Source organism: Polyergus mexicanus, unplaced genomic scaffold, assembly GCF_030449975.1.
Source record: "Polyergus mexicanus isolate NDT 795.1 unplaced genomic scaffold, iyPolMexi1.0 SCAF_4, whole genome shotgun sequence".
Taxonomy (NCBI): domain Eukaryota; kingdom Metazoa; phylum Arthropoda; class Insecta; order Hymenoptera; family Formicidae; genus Polyergus; species Polyergus mexicanus.
In genome coordinates this window covers 6,330,078-6,350,485 of record NW_027223324.1, presented here as the reverse complement: position 1 = coordinate 6,350,485, position 20,408 = coordinate 6,330,078, and the positions used below count along the sequence as shown (strand labels likewise).

Below are 20,408 nucleotides of genomic sequence, written 5' to 3'. Positions count from 1 at the left end.
TTCTTATTACATTTTGATCATAACCAATTATTATACAGAGAGTTTATCAACTATAACTTTTTAACGAAGCGTTTGCGGGCCTATGTTTATGGGAACTTTTTTGTTCCAAATTCAATTTCCTATAAGACCAAGAAATTTCATCGATCTGATCTAGAACACCCTGTATATGAGTTTTTTTTAATATCCCAAAGGCTTTAATCGATAAAAAAAACATCATTTATCTATTTATCTAATACAGGAATTTGTTAGAGATCTGAATTTTCGCTACATGTCTCAATGCTCAATCAAAATTCTACTATACTTTCTTAACACGCAATAATAGCGATATAATTTCACTTTTAACATAAAGAAACCAAATGATTCCAGCCAGAGAGATTTGACGCAAATGGAGATATAATTTTAAAAAAGTATTCCAAAAGATGAATAAATATTAAAACGCGAAAAAGCTTGTCTCAGATCCTAAAAACAGCTTCTACGTGATAATTAAAGAGCTAAATGACTAACGCACGTATGCAGTTACATTTTCCTCGATGCTCGTATATTTCTGAGAAAACTGCGTTATAAAAAAATTGACTGAATAACAGCAATAGAGGTTCAGAGTACTAAGAATTAAGCTGAAAAATTAGCAAATAAGAGCCATGGTGCGGGTATTGATGATTGTTAAATTTTAGTAATAGATATTTAGTAAAAATATATTTTTCGGACCGTTCTTTGATCCATTTTCAGCATAAATATAAATATACAGGGTGTCCAACAAGTAAGTGACCAAACGAAAGATGGAGATAGATTGGGTCAAACTGAGTCGAAAAGTCCTGAACCATTTTTTTTTTATAACGTTTAATAAAGAAGTTATTATTGAGTAAAGTCTGGTCAATCAGCGCTGACCTTTAGCCGGACGTCTGAGTAGTATGCACACTTCACGGCGTACGACTCACCAACGTGCGCCTGGTTGGCGCTGATTGGCCAGACTTTACTCAATAATCATTCCTTTACTAAGCGTTATAAAAAAAAATGGTTTAGGACTTTTCAACTCAGTTTGACCCAATCTACCTCCACCTTTCGTTCGGTCACTTACTTGTCGGACACCCTGTATAAAGATGTTTTTAATACACATCTATTACTAAAATTTAACAATAATAAATTCGCGTATCAATGCCCGCGCCTTGGCTCTTATTTGCCAGTTTTCCCACTTAATTGTTAAAAATATTGATATTTCGCACGACACAGATTCCTATTTATGTACGTAATTGCAATTTTAATTTACGCATATCATATGTGCGATTTAAAAAAAAAAAAAAATTCTAAAGATATAGATCGATGGCACATTACGTTATCGTTTGCCAAGACGCTTAATTCTTACAGAACAAGAGAAGGAAATACGTTACGTGTATGGCAAAATGTACAACATATACTTTTCTCTCATATTCCCACTTGTGTTTTTATTTTGTTAATTTCTCGTATAATATACTAACAAAACATTTAATTACAAAACATGAGAATATCTTTGTATGTATATGTGTGTGTCTGTGTGTATTGTATATGTGTGTGTGTGTGTGTGTGTGTGTGTGATAAAAGCGGCTATGTGTTTTCTATGCAGTATCTTTTCTGGTTAATGCAGATATTATGACTAAACTTGACAAGTTCTCTACGATAAGTAGATGCATCGATAACGACAATTTACACGCAAAAAACGTGTGGCAAATGCCCCCTGTCCCTCCCATCATTTTCTCGAATCGTTTCCGCAACTTTGTTCATTCATCGCTAATTGCGAAACTCAGTTTCGGACCTCTCTCTCTCTCTCTCTCTTTTTCTCTATCTATATGTCCGTCATAAATACGCAAACACAAGAAGGGATAAAAACGCTACTGTAATATGCGATATAATAATATTACCGTATTTTGATATTAGTTATAAATAGTTTTTAATAATTATTTGTCCAAACACTGAATATTTTACAACAGCCATCGAATCTCAACTATTTTTAACTCTATTTAAACAGTTTGCAACTTTTACAATTCATCTTTTTTTTCTCAATTTTCATTTTTAATATTATTATGCGCGCGTAGCGTATCTGATCCAATATCATATCAATAATAAGGATATATCATAAATTTTGTAATTTCCTAAAAAATATTCTCTAAAAAATATGTCGACCTAAAGATTATTATGACTGATAATCACAGACAATTTTTTCAATTTTTTCCCTTTCATACAGTCGAGTTTTTTTTCTTTTTCTTTTTATCAATAATTGTTATTTATCTTCTTTCTTTCTTTTCTTTTTTAAACGAGTGCAATATTTCAAAACTCTATACTCTGCTTAAACGTTAGAATAGCAGTTTTATACACATCTTAAGAAGCGTTTTACATTTTTCTGAAAATTTTTTCTCTTTTTTAAATTTCTTCAATCGTAAGAATAATTTAATCTTTTTCTTTTTTCTCTCTTTTCTGAAGAGATCTAAAAAGCACACAGAGACAAAATCGCCAGTTGTGAGAAGTCGTAATTAACGTGACGATACGCTGAAACACGATAATACGCGCCATGTACTCATTATTTCCGCGAAATAATTTAATTACTTGATTTTAACGCAACACCGAGACTTAATATCTATTCGAAATATGATTTGGAGCGAATTCGTCTGTTAAAAAGTGAAATATGCGTAAAAGTTGGAGAGAAACACTCTACTTATTACATCTATACATTAGTTGTTTTTTTTTTTACTATTATTAAACTCTCTATAACTTTATTCATCGTTTCTCGGATAGTTTTTTTTTACACGCAACATTATTTTTTTGAAGGGTGCTGATGGACGTAGTGAACAAACGGTGCTCAAAGTGCCCAAATATATGAGTGACTTGATTAATGATGTATTATGCTTTCTTCTTTTTCGCTTTATGATGTGTGTGTCGATAGAATTAATAATAATATATATATATATATATAATAAAATAATAATATTAATAAGATATAATAAAGTCTAGATGCATAACTAGACGAGGAGACTCATACGCACTCTTTCTCTCTCTCTCTCTCCGTCTCTCTCTCTCTCCACAATAGTTTAAGGAGTAGTTTAAAAAGACAGAGAAAGTGTTGTTTCAGAAAGCACCTGTTAGATACTCGTACGAATTCGTCAAGCAAAGATTATCTCAGGAGATAAATAGAATTATTTTTTCTTTCTTTCTCTTTCGCTTTTCGTGTCCCGCTAATAAACATACACATTCAAATATATTCTTCTGCCAAAGTAATCATTTTACAAAAGCTTAAATACGGTAATATAGATAATGAGACAATGTATTGAGAATTTAAGAATCTCTATTTGTGAATGTAGAAATGAAATTGTATAGATAGCCTACAGTTTACAATCATAATGTGTAATGATGTAAAGTCGAGTTACATAATATATGTACGCTTATACATTTTGTAAAGTCCAAAATATTTTTGATGTCCATAGCATAACATAGTACGAATTAAAAATACACATTTGCTCGTTCGCTAGAAAAAAAACTTGATCTTTGTGTCTATGTCAACATAGTGTTACTTTATGTTAGTATTTTTTCGTCAACCCTAATACCGTCATTCATAATCAATAAATATCAATAAAATATCTAACATTGTTATATTTTCAAGTAAGTTATCATTCTTACTAGTCGTATTACTCTCTTTTCATATACAGATTAAAATTAATTATCATTATATTAACAATATTCATCTTCCAATAATAGTTATTAAAATTATTGGTAATTATAATATATAAAAAAAGATTCGCAAAATACTTAAAAAAATGGCAATTTCACGTGACCAGAACAAGTTTGCGTTTTCTCTCGTTTTTATAACTTTTTACAACTCAGCATACGCGCTTTGTACCAAACCAGGCCGATTAAAATCGTAACACGTCTGACGATTATTCGCATGCTCAAATAATGCTGCTTCTGCCATCTCGTTTTCATTTCCATTTATATTACTTCTTTAAATAATTCGCGCTCAATATTCTTCGTATAACGCATTTCTTATTATTATCAAACACTTCCGCACTGCAACCTACTATCTCTTACTCTAGGCCATTTTTTTTTCATGAAAAGTGCACTTAACGGTGTCCATGGAGCACCAAAATTTAAGGGACAACCACCTCGGCAGAAATTGATTAATCATACTAGAATACATTGTCATAAAGTTGTCGTATAGAGCGTTGTTGCTATGCCATTGCAGGGATTATATTATTTTCCAATATAAAATATTATTTTTGCATAAATATGCATAGATATATAGGTATCACCGGGGATAAAAGCGTAGATATACACTAAAAGTAAGGCAAAACTGAAACTGGATTTCGTAAAAAGATGTTGATATAGATTATATTACACACATACACATACACACACATATATATATACATATATATTATATATATATGTATCTATAAAAGTATAAAATTGTGTGATATTCTCTATATAAAAGCATCTCAAATATTTTCTATTATGAAAAAGTATCACAAATGTTCACCGGTAGCATTTCTGAAGACTGCAAATGATGCGTGATCATTGACGAGCTCAATGAACAAATCAACTTTTTGATAAAAATTTCTTTGAAAACATTGTATATAGCTCTCTCTTCTTTCAAATATTTATCAAATAAAATGTTAAATACTTCTTAATGTAAATTATGTACCGTTACATACAGACCGGCTCTCAGAATGGATGATAAAATCAATGATTGTGATTTTGGCAAGATGGAAGCACAAATATATAGATGCAATATCTAAAAACGTATAAAAAAAGAAAAATACTATCGAATTCTACTGAAATTAATCTGAAAAAAGAGAGAGAATATATATATATTATCCTTTCGCCGATTATGTCGCAAATAATAAAACACAAAATTGCATCAATATCTGCCAAAGTAGATACACCTTTTCGAACAATATCCTTGCTATAGGAGACTGTTCTCGCTTGCCATTCTGTATCTCTCTCCTTAATGCCTACATTCCTAACTTAAGTTAAAACTGGTTTGCTATACTTACATCAAAGACGATATATCTAGTCTAACAATTACATATTTTACAAAAACATTTGAAATCTGGCCCTACAGCAGACATGAAATGTCACAAAGTTAGTCATACACTGTACACTAAATTTAAAAGTTACAAATTATTAAAATATACAATTATCGCGGATCTTATCTATGTTTTTGATAAGATCGTTTGTACACTATATTTATATCGTATTAATCTCGTGGAAAAGAAAAGTTAATTAGGTTTCCGAAAGCTGTAATTCTCGAAAATCTACTACTTTTTCGTCGTGCTCTTACGCGCCATAATCTCTTTTTATCTTTGCGATATATTCGTTTAAGGAAAAGAGCTTTTAAATTCAATCAAACCGTCAAGAAAGATGTGTATCATACATGATCTATATAAAAATTATGCATACTAAAAGAAGCACTCGTATTTAGTGTAAAGTGTAAGATAACTTGTACACTTAAGCCTCAATAGTAGATAATATGTAGTCTAAAAGTCGTGCGCGAAGAAAGCACACAGAGGCGTGAATAAAGTAACACTTTCAAAAGTCTGAAGCGCATTAGTACACGCACGACTTTGTCGGATACGAAAGCGGAGTATATTCGAATGATTTATTGCTATAGGTATATACGTGTATGTATACCCCATTAAAATCAACTACACGAACGTAGCTGTCTAAAATAACATTGTCGTAACCATCATGTGCTTCGTGCATATTATATCTGGCCTTCTAATATTTAGAGTGTATATGTAATCTATATGTATTCTTTTATAGTAATAAAAAGCTGCAATCTCTGAAAATAGTTTGATGATAAGTAAAATGAATAACATTCAATAAAAACGAATCCTATTCAAAAATGTGCACACGCGCGCTCGCAATTATAGCACATTTTGTATCTCTGTCGTCGGTCGGCTGCTTAAAATAAGCTGTATATACGTAGTCTCAATTGAGGTATTTGCGACATTTGCGAGAACCGCAAGTACACGGGATCTTGATGTCCTCAAATGGGAATTTGTAATCGTACGTCAACTCCTCCCCTTGAATGATACGACGAAGAGCAAAGATCAGTATGTGTTTCTTACCTAGAATATCCACCACTCGCGAGTAACAGTTTGGCTGTAATACACACACGTACATATATACATTTAATATATATTTATGAATTTTAATATATGAAAATCATTAGTGCGACAATTATATTATGTGTTAATATAATTAAAAAATGATTGTACATATATATACATATATATATACTGGGTGGCCCATTTTAATCCATCCAGTCGAATATCTCAAAAACCAAGCCCGGAAGAGAAAAATGTTTCAGACAAAAGTTGTTTGGTTTCGAGGGGGCTATAAGATGGTACCATTGGTTTGACCTTGAAGAGTCATTTGAATGTCATGTAAAGTTCAACTTTAAAATCTTAAATAGAAACCCCCATTTTTTATTTAGTATTCTTGTAGCTTGCCTCGAGAGCTTTCCAAAACACTATAATAAACTATTTTTTTATTCAGTACTTTTTGAGTTATTTTATATTTTAATTTGACATCTTTTGATATAAAAAATTAAATATCTCATAAAATAGTTAGTTTTTGATAATCTTACCGTAATACTTTTATGTACAGAATAATGATACAAATCAATTAGTATAAAAAAATAATAGTTTTTAAAAAAATTATTTACGATGTATTTTTTTAAACAATTATTTGTTTTTTTTTTCCACTAATTGATTTGTCTCATTATTCTGTACATAAAAGTATTACGGTAAGATGATCGAAAACTGAATATTTTATGAGATATTTAATTTTTTATATCAAAAGATATCAGATTAAAATATAAAATAACTCAAAAAGTACTTAATAAAAAAATACTTTATTATAGTGTTTTGGAAAGCTCTCGATGTCAGCTACAAGAATACTAAATAAAAAATGGGGGTTTCCATTTAAGATTTTAAAGTTTACCTTCACATGACCTTCAAATGATTTTCCAAGGTCAAATCATTGTCACCATCTTATGGCTCCCTTGAAGCCACACAACTTTTGTTTGAAACATTTTTCTCTTCCGGGCTTGGTTTTTGAGATATTCGACTGGATGGATTAAAATGGGCCACCCAGTATATATATATACACACACACACATATTATAATGATTTTAATATATGTATATATAATTATATATATTGTGTATATGGTTGTATTAATTATAAAAAATTTTAATGAAACACTAATATATTTTTCTTATATTATCAAATATGTTTTTAGCGAAAATTAAAAGCAAGAAACCATACCTCACATGAGTGATTGATAAATCTAGCTGCGTTCCCTTTCATAGTGGCATCGACAACCAGATGATCGTCGATTTTAAACATGTAACAGCCTATGTTTTTACTGTCATAGTACTTTTCTCTTTTGTCGGTCAAAGAAGATCGAATGACCTAAGAATGATTAATAATTTCGATATTAATACCTATAGAGGTACTCCAAATATAATAAATATTATGATGTGCATTTTTTCCATCCTTACCTCACCAGCATATTCAATGACCATCTCGCCAGCCTCGATATCTCTCAAACAGAATAATCCTCTACCATGTATATGAGAATGGTATACACCAACAGATTTTTTTGACGTTTCCTTAAGTATTCTAAAACGCATTGCCATAGGCAAATTTGTACTCGCGACTCGTCTGAAAAAGATTGTAATGATATATTCAATGTGACAATACTCTCTCTCTCTTTCTCTCTTTATTTAATAAAATGTTAATATTATTGTATACGCGTGTATACATAACAAAAGTCTTTTTTTACTTTTTTTTTCAGAGAATCGGTTACTTATTTATTTTCAATCTGGGTTATTACAGCCTCATTTTTTAATAAAATTAGGACTGTTATTTTTTACAATTTCAAACATTCGAAGTTAATTTCAAAGTTCGGATTTTATCATATAATTTTATAAATATGTACCTCGATAATAATTGCGGTACTATTACTATTATATTAAATTAATAATTGTATAATTTTGAATCTTTGAACCTTCGAATGTTGAAGTCTTCGGAGCAAGTCACCAATCCTAGCAAATATGCACTATGTGATGCACAACCCTTTATATATATAAAGATCGACTAAAGATCGCGCGCGCGCGCGCGCGCACACACACACATTTTTTTCAATAATTTAATTTTACCATCGTAATATAATGTATAATTTTAGATATTAACTTGTAGTAATATTCGATGAATTTTACCTGGACTCTGCCTCTGATATAGAAATCATTTTCGGCTGTTGCCTGTGCTGCGATGCTAACCAACTGAACATGTCGTGCACCTTCCTGTCCTTGAACGGTTCCGCTCGAACTGCCCCATTGTCACAGGCTGCCGGTAATTCATTTTCTATCTCGCCAGATTTTGGCGGCGATGGGATGTGAAACTTGGGTTTGTATTTGCTACATCGATTGACTCCCTGCAGTTGTTCAACTAGATAAACGGTCGCGTTGTTCTCCAAACCGAGACCTTCGGACAAGGGATTGTGAGGCAGAGGAGGCAAATTGTGAGCCTTGCGTGTGTTTTGTACTGCCTGATATACCGTCTCCCAGACCTCGGTCATGGATGAGGCGGTATGGGTGAAGCCGTCCTGCGACTTAATTTCGTACATTAAGATCGGTCCCTTGGCGTAATTCTTTTCATGCAGATTCTGTTGTGGACTATTTCGCACCGGTCTGATTGATTTCGTCACTATTCTGGGTTTCTTGACGGCAACGGGTAGCGTCTTCGCCTTGAGTATATTCATCTTTGCGTCAACCTTGGGCTTTATCTTATCATCAATTTTATTCGTTTTGAGCGTGAATGTTTTAATCGGCAACAATTGCAGCGATGCGATCTGAGGCATCTGCTTCGATGGCAGTATCTCCACGGATGTTACTTGCGGTGATACTTTCTTGCTCTGATTGACTGCCGCTTTCATGTTACGTGTGATCTTATAAGAACCATCTTGCAGTTGTTTCTGTAGCACTATCTTCAATGACGTGTTTTGCAGCTTCTCCTTGTCGAGCTCCAGTTGGAGATTCTCTTTTACCTTTTCTATGGTCTCCGTGTTTAGTTTGATACCGTCTTTGATGTTGTTGAGTGCAACCTCAGATTTCTTGATCGGTGTAATCTCCTCGATAATTTCCTTCTTCGATTCCGCGATTTCTGGCTCGGCCGGCTTAAACACCGGTTTCGTGGGTTCCTCAATTGCCAAATTGTCCTTCTTGACCGGATCTTGTTTCGGTGTCACCGCTTGCATCGGCAGTACTCTGTTCATCGGTCGACTTGTCGGCATGTTATTGCTCGTTGGCATCGATATCTTGTTTTGCACAGAATTGGCATTGACGATCGAGTTACTGTTCACGCTTCCGTTCACGATGCAGTTAGTATTTGGTACAACGGTACCGCAGTTTTTATGAACACTATTTACATCATGATTTGGTTTATTATTTACAATTGGATTCCTCTGCGCAATAATATGATGATTGGATAGGGGCGGTATCTTGGATGATGATATGCTCGACTTAATCATACTAGTATTCTCCGACACGTATTTCGAGTCAAAATACGGCCGCACGCTGTTATTCATCGGTTGCTCGAACAAAGGCTCGGTGATTTTCCAAGTGGATCCATGATTCACTTGTGCAACCGGATTTGGTCGTACTGCAACGCGAGGTATCGTCGGCATCGTGTGTTGCGGCGGTGGAAGTGACGGTTTTGCGGGCGACGTCGCAGCGACAATGGTAGTATGTACGTTCAACGGACACACGTCCGCTACTTGAACCGACGTCATCGATTGTTCGACGGCCGCATTTTGACACGATATCGGTGATACGGCATTGCATGGCGCGACACCATTCAGTGCTCGCTCTTGAGTCGCCATGGATATGTTGATCTGCGGCAATGTCGCAATCGCTTTCACCTGTGATGACGATATCGATGCTGCTGTTGGAACTGATGCTAATACTGGTATTGGCGATGCAGGTCCTAATGATGAAGATGATGATGGCGGCGGTGGAGGAGGAGGTTGTGGTGGTGGTAATGATGCCGGTGTCGGCGGCGCTGCTTGTTGATTCACTACCACGTAACCATTAGGCATTGCTGATACGCCATTCACGCTCTGCACGCTTGCAACGTTTGATACGCCGGCAATGTTAGGCACGCCGGATACATTCGGAACGCCTGATACATTTTGTACGGCTTGCACCGTCGTTACCGTAGGTACAGCTTGCACATCCACGATAGGCTCCATCAGTTTGGATGCTTGAAACACCTGAGTCGTTGTTTGGTAACTGCTGGCCAACACTTGCGGCACTGCGCCCGCCATAAACTGGCTGGACGACATTACTGTATTGCTGACGATTGTTTCCAGACCGTAATACATTGGTTGATTCGACACAAACATACCGCCGGTTGGATCGGCGAACATTTCCAGCGTAGGCGTGGAACTCAGCAGCAGCTGTTCCGACGATATAACGCCACATTGAATCGCGCCGGGTTGTTGCTGTATGATGGTTCCCAACACCGTAGGCTGTGTCGGTGCGATCTGCACACTCGGAAGTATCGATATCCCGCCATTCTGCAGCGTCAATAAATTGTCGGCGGACGGTGCCTGTATATAGGTGGTGCTCGGTAGCAGGGAATTCGTGGCGATTAACTGCGGTTTAAAACTGGCCTCGTGCTGCCCGCCACCTATTGTCGTAATGTACTGCAAGTTTTGACCCGATTGCTGTTGTAACGTTTCCACGTAAGCGGACACAATCCCCGGTGATGCCACTTGTTGGAGAATCACTGTCGGCCTTTGAGCGGTCTGTTGCAACTGAATGACCGCTGGTGGATGGCCGCTCTGCATTGCCGTCGGCTGAAATCTGGTTTGCGCAACATTGTGCGGTGTTTGCACAATGTTCTTCAGGATATGCTGCTGCTGTTGCTGCTGCTGCGACTTGATATTTTTAGTCCTGGGCTTGGCTATCCGCGGATTCTTCGACTTGGAGAAAGCTCGAGAGATTGCTTGCGCGTTCGCCTGTGCGGATTCGTGAGCGATCTGGACGGCCGTAGATGACAAGTTGGGCGACATCTCTGGACTGGGGACAGTCTGCGAACTCGTACTGTCCGGTGAACTCATTGGCGTGTTCACCATACGATGCGTCGTGACGTTGGAATCACTGGAGACAGATGATGGATCCGTAATCTCCGTTATCTGTACCGTGCTCTCCTGAGAAGGTAATACTGTTGCATTCGGCAGGGTGGTAGTCCTGCGGGTGTACTGGGTCTGTACAATCACGTCGTTGGACGTTAATACTGTCTGGTGCACGGTCTCGACCGTGGCGTGCGCCGTATGGATCTGTGGCGTAATGATCGCCTGGGCAATCGGTTCGATCTGTATGCTCGGATGAGGTGATGGCACAGATGCCTCGATTGGTGACGTAGCCTGGATATCCGTATAATCGGTCGTCAGAGTGTGACCCTCGGATGGCGAAAGCGTGATAAACTGTGGCGAACCCACGCTTGGTGAAAATCTCGATTCTGGCGACGCCAGCTTGTTGTCCATGGTCTCCGAGTCGCTGTCGCTAGTGATCACAATGTCGCAGTTGATTAAATGTCGGTTGTAACTATCTTGGGTGCGGTACGTGCAACAACATCTTTTGCAAGTGACAGGTCGATCGATGTGATGTTCGAATGGCGGCGATTCATACGGGGTATGAACCATTCTCGCCGCAGACACATACTGCGACGAGACGCATTCGTCATCGCTCGAAATGTCGCCCGCGCCGTCCACTTGAGGAATTTGCAGATTCAATTTGAGATTCTTCTCCTTAAACAAAGTTCCCGCTTCGTATTGCAAAGTGCTGCACCTGCTAGAAGGAGCAACCACATAGTTACTGCTGCCGCTCTTTGATTTCTGTAATTTGTCGCCGACATTACTCGAGACATGCGACCTAATAAAGCCAAGGATACGTTTCGAGTGTAAAAAATTTGCGGATCGAGCATGTAAATCGAAATCCTTCTCCACGTTCAACTCGCACTCGGATGTGTATTCGTCGTCGTTGATACCGTCCAATTGCGGGATCGATTCAGATATATGATTCAGACCCGCGTTTTTCTCCTCGGTATTGTATTCCGGTGAACTGCACTCGCTAGCGCTATTAGCATCAACCGACCCATCGACCTGCACTATTCGCGGTTGCTGCTGTCTCGGATGCCAAAACAATCTCTTGTGCTCCTTTGCTCCTTCATCTCTAGTTGGCAATACGCGGCGATTCAGTCCAGTGGAATCTTCGATGCAGTACTTTAACTCACGCACAGAATCGGATAATATGTTAGGCGTATTTCCTCTTCCCACGGTTACCATAATGCTTTCCGGAATCCTCAACTCGTGAAACATGGACGTGCGTTCGTTTTGAGCGTCTAATACAATAAGGCCAGTTTCACTTGGTTTAGTACTGGATGGATTTCGGGGTAACTTTCGTCTTTTTATACTAGAACCATAGGTGTTGTCTAGTTTACAACTCCAAGTAAGGCTGCAGGAACGCTGATGATGATGCCGCTGACCGCCAACGATCAGCGGATTATTCGATATTACCTCTGATTTAGATCGTTTCAGTTCTCTACCGCCGCGTTTCTGATTCTTCGAGTTAAATAGATCATCCACGAGATCTTGAACCGCGGTTTTCGTCTCCAACCGTACCCAGAGATCGTTGTGCGTCCCCAATTCCAGCAAAGACGGATCCATCTTGGAGATCTTGCTCTCCGGCGGTTTTACAGTCTCCTCAATCTCTGACGGTAACATATCATCCTTAAATAGATCCGCGATAAAGGTACCGTCATTCTTCAAATCCATAGCTAAAAAATCTTCGTACGACATTTTTGGAAAAATATCTTGCATAGAGATTCCATCTAACAAATCGTGCGGTAAATCCTCAAATATAGCCTCCTTCAATTCCGGCGGTAAAAGATCCGTGTTGCTTTGTTCCGCCAAATTTTCGTCAACTTCTTTACTGCACACGGTATCGATGAGCGTATCTAAGATCTGTTTAACGGCTAAATAATCAACTCCCTGCGCATCCGTCGATACTTGTTCTTTTTCTTGCTCTTTGGTGTGATCGATGGTGATGTTATTTTCCATATCAGATGTGATATCCGGCATATGTACTTGCACATAAGTCCTGATGTAATATCTTACGATCTTGTAAGGATTCACCGTGGACCAATAGAGCCTGGAGCATTTGTAGTCGCATGGTATTATCTTCTCGGTCATATCGGACAATTCGGGAACGATGGTCCCTAGACAGTCGATCATTAGAGAACCAATCATTACCTTGACTTTATTAGGTTCAGCGTACTTCTTCTTTTTACGATCCAACTCTACGTATATCGATCGCTTCAAACTAAATTCGTTCTCGTTTTGCAGTGATTTGCGCGCAAGACTATTCGAATGTGAAATGCAGAATACTGTTTTGTCATCGTTGAAAACCAGTCCGATATTTCTCGCGCATGGAAAATGAAAGGTATTGGTACAGTTCTTCGCGCAACATCCGATACTCGCGCCTTTTTTGCCGCATTCTGTGCAACGGATTAAACGACCCCTTGAAATGGCACTGTGAACGTTCTGTAATGAGCCGTCGATTTCCTCGAACACCTCGTTCGACCATAGTGCACAATTCGCGTGCACCCATTCGTTTTGTCCGCAATAAAACAACCTGCCCTCCTTCGTTTCCTGTCCATCACTCAAGCCCTTGCACAAACAACACGATCTGCTGTCTTCGACATGGATATTATATAGATTCGCCGTTTTTACTGCGATCGCTTTCGGCGCTTTTGTCACTTCCTCCTTCCATACCTCCAAAATAGGATCCTCGAATCTTGTCGTCAGAGAAATAGTGTAGTCTTTACTAATATCCTTGGTAGGTGCTAATGTATTGTCGTCGTTGTTTTTGAAATTTGTTGGAGTAAACCAGGGAAATATCTCTTGCAAAATTTCATGATAAGTCTCCGTCAGATCCGTCGAATCAGAGCAATTGATCACATGCTCCATATCGTAATGAAATTGCGACAACGATTTGTATTCATTACCGTTTACCTTTTGTTTTATCGACATTAAAGTTGGCGAAGGCCTCGCAATGATCTGTTGCTCGGAGCAGCGGCATTCCGTAATGTTCGAGGAGATTAACGATTCTTGATTCGTCCACTCCTTCTTTTCGACATCTTGCAAATCTTTTGGAACACAATTCTTCACCCTAACTGAGCATTCTTTCAAATGAAACTTTTGTCGCAATCGTCGCAGACCTTTCCTACCGGAACCATCCATCAAATGTTCCTTTATATCGGATTTTATAGCATCCCGATTATTGATATTCGAACTCGAGTCGGTATCCGTAGATTTGTCACCGTTGCACTCTTCCGACTCTTCGTTTTCTTTTGTTTCGCTCTTATTCTCCCCAGGAAACTCAAGTCCCTTTACGCTTGAAACCGGCCTGCACAGACATTCCTTCCTGGGACTCCACTTGAGAGCCATGCAAATCTTGCGGTTTTTACTTAAGGATTTTATAACGTTGATAAAACCTGCTTTCAGTTCAGCTTCTATAGCATTCCTCCAGACAGAGTTTATGTTAGAGGAGCATTGACTGCATGTAAACTCGATCGAATCGGGTAAGTAACTAAGTATTTGATAACGCTCATCGGAAAGGCCTTCGCAACGAGCATGTACCCAGCAAGAACATTCGCTACACTCCATCATCTAAAAAAAAAAAAAAAATGCATACAATCACAATATGCAAATTAGAGATGTACAATCTTAAATACTATTAAAAATAAAAGATATATTTATATTTTACATAATCATATATTTTACCTTCGTGTCGAAATCGTTTTCGTTGTAACACCTTTGACATAAAGGACAATAATTGCCTTGCTGTCTTAACTTAAAGCACATGGAGCACAGAGGTAAATTGCCTACGTGAATGTTGACGCCTTCGCTACCACAACTCTTGCACTTGATACAACTCTGACAAACGTAGGGTCGATCAGGACTATACAATCTCGAGCTAACACTGGACTTGGACAAACATGAATGGTGAAACGATTGACGACAACGGATGCAGGACAATTTCGGACCGGATCTGAGATGGCAGGATTGACATATTGTACACTGGGGGCAACACCAGTTTGGCTGTGCGCAAGCATTCCATTCACTGGGTTCCAAACAGAAAGCATGGTATGGCTCGCAACAGCATTGACAGTGAATTAGCTGCAAAAAAATGATTGTTATGTCGATAGATGTTCTTAATGATATATATATAATGTATTATTACTTATAATTATTACATAATTCCTTGTTATATGATTAATCAATATTATTATTATTTATTTACCGGCTCTTTACCGGCGCTCCCGCATAAATAACAAATAGCAGATATGTGAAACAGTTCAGAACCGATAAGAGCAAACCCCTTCGCTCCAACTTCCGAAGGATCGTACTGTTCCCAAAAATCTATGGAAACTGTATATAAGGTATCTGTAGCTGCCTTAGACATCTGCAATATATATATAATTATTGTATTGTTTATTATACATTAAAGCCATTATAATTTAGTAGAATTCAAATTTGGATATTACTCATTGTATTCTAATAAGCTTTATATTTAATCGCAAACAAACAAATAAATTAAATAAAGTTAGTAGATAATTTATATAAAGTCAGAAAATATAAAAATGGAGTCAAAAATAAGCTTCAGTACAGCTATTAGTTGGCATGCATAAATATTTTGTTTTAAATATTATATAAAAATGTAAAATATTATCAATTCTCTAATTAATTTGATTGCTATAAAATAAAATATACAATAATTTATAATTTCTGTGTTTCTTGTTACTTATAAATATTTTTATTTAAGTTTGTTATTAGCAAACTAAATATCTAAATGTCTAAAAATATATTTTTGTTGGAAAATATCTGCATATACATATATATCATGCCTAAAAGAATATCTCTTTTTACCACTGGAAAATGCGATGTTGATACACTCTGTTGCGGTTTTCCTCTTTTTGAATGGGATTGTTGCGTCGCATTAACGTTAAGATTTAAATTACTATCTTCATTATGTTTATGCACTTCTTTCTCTTTCATTACTTCGTCTCTCTTCTCCATTCTTTCCGGTTCTTTTGCCGGTTTTGGAATGTTTTTACCGTGTTCGTTGTCTTCTTTCGCGTCTGCAGTTGGAAAAGTTGCAATAGGTTGCCCAAGAGCGACACTGGCACTTCGACAAACATGCTTTACTCTCGGTCCTTTCAATTCAATCCTTTGCCTAAGAGACTGCGGACACTGGTTATTGTTGGAGGAAGCGAATACTGGACTTTTAATTTTCCTTCTCACTTTAATTCTATTATTTTTTCTCCGCTTTTTATTCGGCGATATACTCATCGAGGAATCAACTGTAAAACAGAAAACTGTTATATAAATTCAAATAAACATACGAACATTTTCAAAATATGCGAAAAAAAAGGATATATAATGCAAATTAAAATTGTCTTACATTTGTCTATCTTTGTATAGAGAAAACCTCCGGCACTTTGATAACTCGTTCCATTCTGTCCCATTTCGAAATTTCTCCAACCCATTGCAGACTTGAACAAATTTCTTTCTAAACTGTCTTCCGAAGGCCAACTAAGTTTACATTGAGAACCCAACTTTTGTCCCTGACTGTCTTCGTCTTGACTGAGCGGCAGGGAAATAGTTAAAGGGTCCCTCATTAATGGTGGTAACAATGCGTTTAAACCTGTCCTCAAAACAGGTGGAATGTTATAACATTTCAAACACATTTTCAACCAACATGCTGGACATCTTGCTTTATAAACGCATCTCATGTTCCATTGCTGGCTTCTCACAACGGGCGGAACTAAACATAAACCATCGCCTTTATGACACTGAAGAATAGGAAGAACATTGTTTGAGGATTTCGCGCAAGCTTGACGCTTGATCATCTTGCTTATAAACTTGCGGCAAGATTCGCAACTGTGAATACCAAACTTGCGCGCCTGTTTCACGAATCGATAAAATCGCACCGCGCCACAAACACCGCATTTTATAGTTCCTGTTAATCCTAGAATATTGAAAATAAAATAATTATAATTAGAGAACAGAAAGTTTTATTATATCGGCGTTCCCAAGACATAAATATAATAAGTATAGAGCTCCTCCAAATTTGTTACAAAATAAAAGATATAATACATACCTAAATTAGTGTTTCCACCCACAGTATTACTGGTATTCGACGTTGAAAATGGTCCTTCTGTTCCAGTCAAACATTTATTATCCAATTTCAATCTTGCTTTTCTCAATATCACTTTTCCACCATTGAGTTTCATTCCATTTAATTCAGATTGCTCGCTATCCGACTGATTACTGTGCTCGTTTTCGCTTTCGGATAAATTGCTTTCTGTTTCAAAATTACTCAATGCATTAACTGCAGTCTTATTACCATTTTCAGACTGATCGTCGATTTTCGCATCTTCCGATAATCCTGCACAATTTTCGAAGCTGGCTGGATTATTTAAATCGCTCGCCATCTCATTTTGAGTTCCTGATCTCGTTTGAACCCTGGAAGACTCAAAGTTTGGAACATTAGAATCGGGAAGAACTTTTGTAGGAATAGAAATCTGTTTATGATTTCTGGAAACTGTTGATTTTGTAGTTTGTGCCGCTCTGCTCGAGTTTTGTAAATATTCCTGATTATTATTAGAATTGTTGAATGTATTGTTTGATATTTTATTCTTATACAATATAGTATGAGATTTCTTTACTTCTTTATGAGTGGCTTTTGATATTTGTGCGTTTTGAAGAGAACTCGCTGATTTCTCCGTATTTTTTACTTGCTGAGATACAATCTCGGCATCAAAGACATCTACACTCTCAGTCACTTTTCTCAGCTTATTTCTTGCTTCTTTATCTTTAAATTTTGTACACGACTTATTAACCACATCCCCTTTCAGTTTTGATTCCCGGTTACTAAACTTATCCAAATTTAATTTAGCCTTTTTTACATGCGTACCAATTTCATTCTCGCTGTGTTCTGTGCCAGAAACCTCTTCCAGTTCTTCGATAAACCTCTTATTCGGTTTTATAACCCTCGACGAATGCACGCTGCGAACGGGTAAAACAAATTTTCTTACCGTGCTGGACTTTTCTCCAGAGTGCAACACCAAATTGCGCGTGTTACTCCCATTAGATTTCGCCCTTTGAAGCAATCTTTTCGCTGTACTATTACGTAACTGTCTAGTTCTTTGATGCTGATCCAAGATGTTGTTCACAGATTTTAACACTGGATTTGCCAAATAATTGGTAAACTTGATATTCTTGCAATTTTTGCGATTTTTAGCTCTGTGAATTTTTGGAGTATTCAATTCTTTAGTATTCAAGTTTGCTTTTGCAATATCTTGGAGCGATTTAGAATTTGTATCGGCAGACTTCTCCGCGTTACTGTTTTCGGTGTTTGTGGTAGAATTTTTAACGTCAGTAATGTCCTTTTTCGTGCTTGACTGTGACGCAAGATTTTTGACTGTAGCAGAGGGTAATTTATCCGTGGTTTGTTCCGCATTGTGTTGTTGTGTTTTTATATAAGATGCAGAAAGATTAGCCTCTTTAATGCTAAATCCATGGAACGGTGGATGTTCCTATAAAGAAAAATTGTATAAATATTAAAAATGGCACACTATAATTAACAATTATTTATTTATCTATGCGTGTATGTGCGTATGTACATTTAGGATTTCATAAACTCGCATCGTGGAGATAAACAAATGACTCTTGAATTACATCTACTTTTTCTACACATGACAATATGTTCGTTGTAAAATCTCACATCTCTCAATTGACAATCTTACATTTTCTCGCTATAAAAAAATTATGAAGCAAGAAAATTTACAAAATATGTCCAAACTAATATAATCTGTATCAAAGCACAGGACAAATTAAAAACATTTATACAATTGCTATTGCTCAACCGACTTGTGGACAAGGAAGACAATGCCAAAGTGAGAAGTAAATCATTTATCATCGATAAATTTGCGCACGTCGTGCACCTGCCATTCCGCGACCACGGTCGACCCCCCGCTCTGATAGGTTAGCTCGTCGCTAACGTATCAAGGGTCCACCGTATGTGTTTTCGGTGGGGTTTATCGGATGGCGAACGGATCGGGTATACCTGCAGGAGCAGGCTACGATTCGTGACGCGGAGCCGTCGATCTCGCACGACCTCGACAATACCAACAACGACGCCAACAACGACAAGGACGATAGCGGCGGATGCCTCGACGCGTCAATTTTTTTTTCTCCTCACCTTGTCGTTGTCACCGAATGTTTCGTTGAACAGGGAAAGTCCGTAGTAGATGTTCTCGGCGACAGTTACCGGATCGTTTTGCGCCGTCTTAAGCTGGCCGAGCACCTTGATCCGTTTCCTGGTGGCCGTCTTCGGCGGCTTGCCGGGAAACTTGGACCTTCCCATGTTCACTGTTTTCAACGGCAGACCTCAACCTCGGAGCGAAATTCCGCTTCCATTTTACTAGCGATTTGTGCCCACGGCCGAGACGAGAGGTGCACCGACTCTCTGGCATACACTATAATACCGACGTACGCTCTCCGACATACGCGCGCTCGCGCATATACGACGCGCGCAGACACATGCACATGGAGGCCGCCTTGTTGGTCTCTCTCTCTCTCTCTCTCTTTCTCTCTCTCTCCTTCTCCTTCTCTCTCGAGGCGCTGGCTGCCTCACTCGGTCAACGTCGGCCGCGCTCGGTCGCGGCCGCAAAATACGCGCGTACTTGTCAAACAGAGAGCCTGAGCTACCAAGGCGGGCTACGCCGTTACACGATCTGTACCTACATTCCGACCATTGCGACGACCTTCACGCCTCTCGGTTCCACCGTGGTTTCCATTGCCTTTTCCGCTCCTTCGCTCATTGACGAATCTGTATTTCGGCATAATATCGTGAGTCACGGTCGCGTGAGAGTGGCGGAATTGAAATTTCAAGTAAGTAACGAGAGAGATTCGGTTGGAAATTTTCAAAATTCGACGTCGGCGAAATGAGCTTTTCCATGTTTGTTCGTAACGATGGAAACGCGGCAATTGGCGCGAAGGATATATTCCTCCCGCTTTTCTGCAGATACTAAAAAATTGAACTTTCACACCCTTGAAATTATCTATATACATATATACATGATTATATAAAGTTGCGGGGTCCATATATATTTGCATAACTGTATTATACAAAATTTGATGTATGTGGTATGATACTTTGTTATAAATTTGATATTTTTCAATTTTTTAAATTTAAATAGATATTATTTTCAATTTCATTTTACGGATGTTTGTTTTTCGGGCTC

At 37.7% G+C, this 20,408-nt stretch overlaps 1 protein-coding gene across 2 annotated transcripts; it reads right to left on the bottom strand.

Moving 5' to 3' along the window:
• Positions 1-1,424: 1,424 nt before the first annotated feature.
• On the bottom strand, positions 1,425-19,691 carry Trx (histone lysine N-methyltransferase trithorax). 2 transcript variants are annotated; one of them, XM_070294378.1, is made up of 10 exons: positions 19,364-19,691; positions 17,261-18,698; positions 16,562-17,128; positions 16,027-16,460; positions 15,401-15,562; positions 14,881-15,276; positions 8,252-14,766; positions 7,532-7,694; positions 7,296-7,442; positions 1,425-6,126 (listed from the first exon to the last, which is right to left on the bottom strand). In XM_070294378.1, the coding sequence occupies exons 1-10, from the start codon at positions 19,526-19,528 to the stop codon at positions 5,953-5,955; spliced, it is 10,161 nt and encodes a 3,386-aa protein (XP_070150479.1). In that variant the 5' UTR covers positions 19,529-19,691; the 3' UTR covers positions 1,425-5,952. The 2 variants fall into 2 exon arrangements, with proteins under 2 accessions (XP_070150479.1, XP_070150480.1); XM_070294379.1 differs by having other exon boundaries at positions 19,433-19,691.
• Positions 19,692-20,408: the final 717 nt, after the last annotated feature.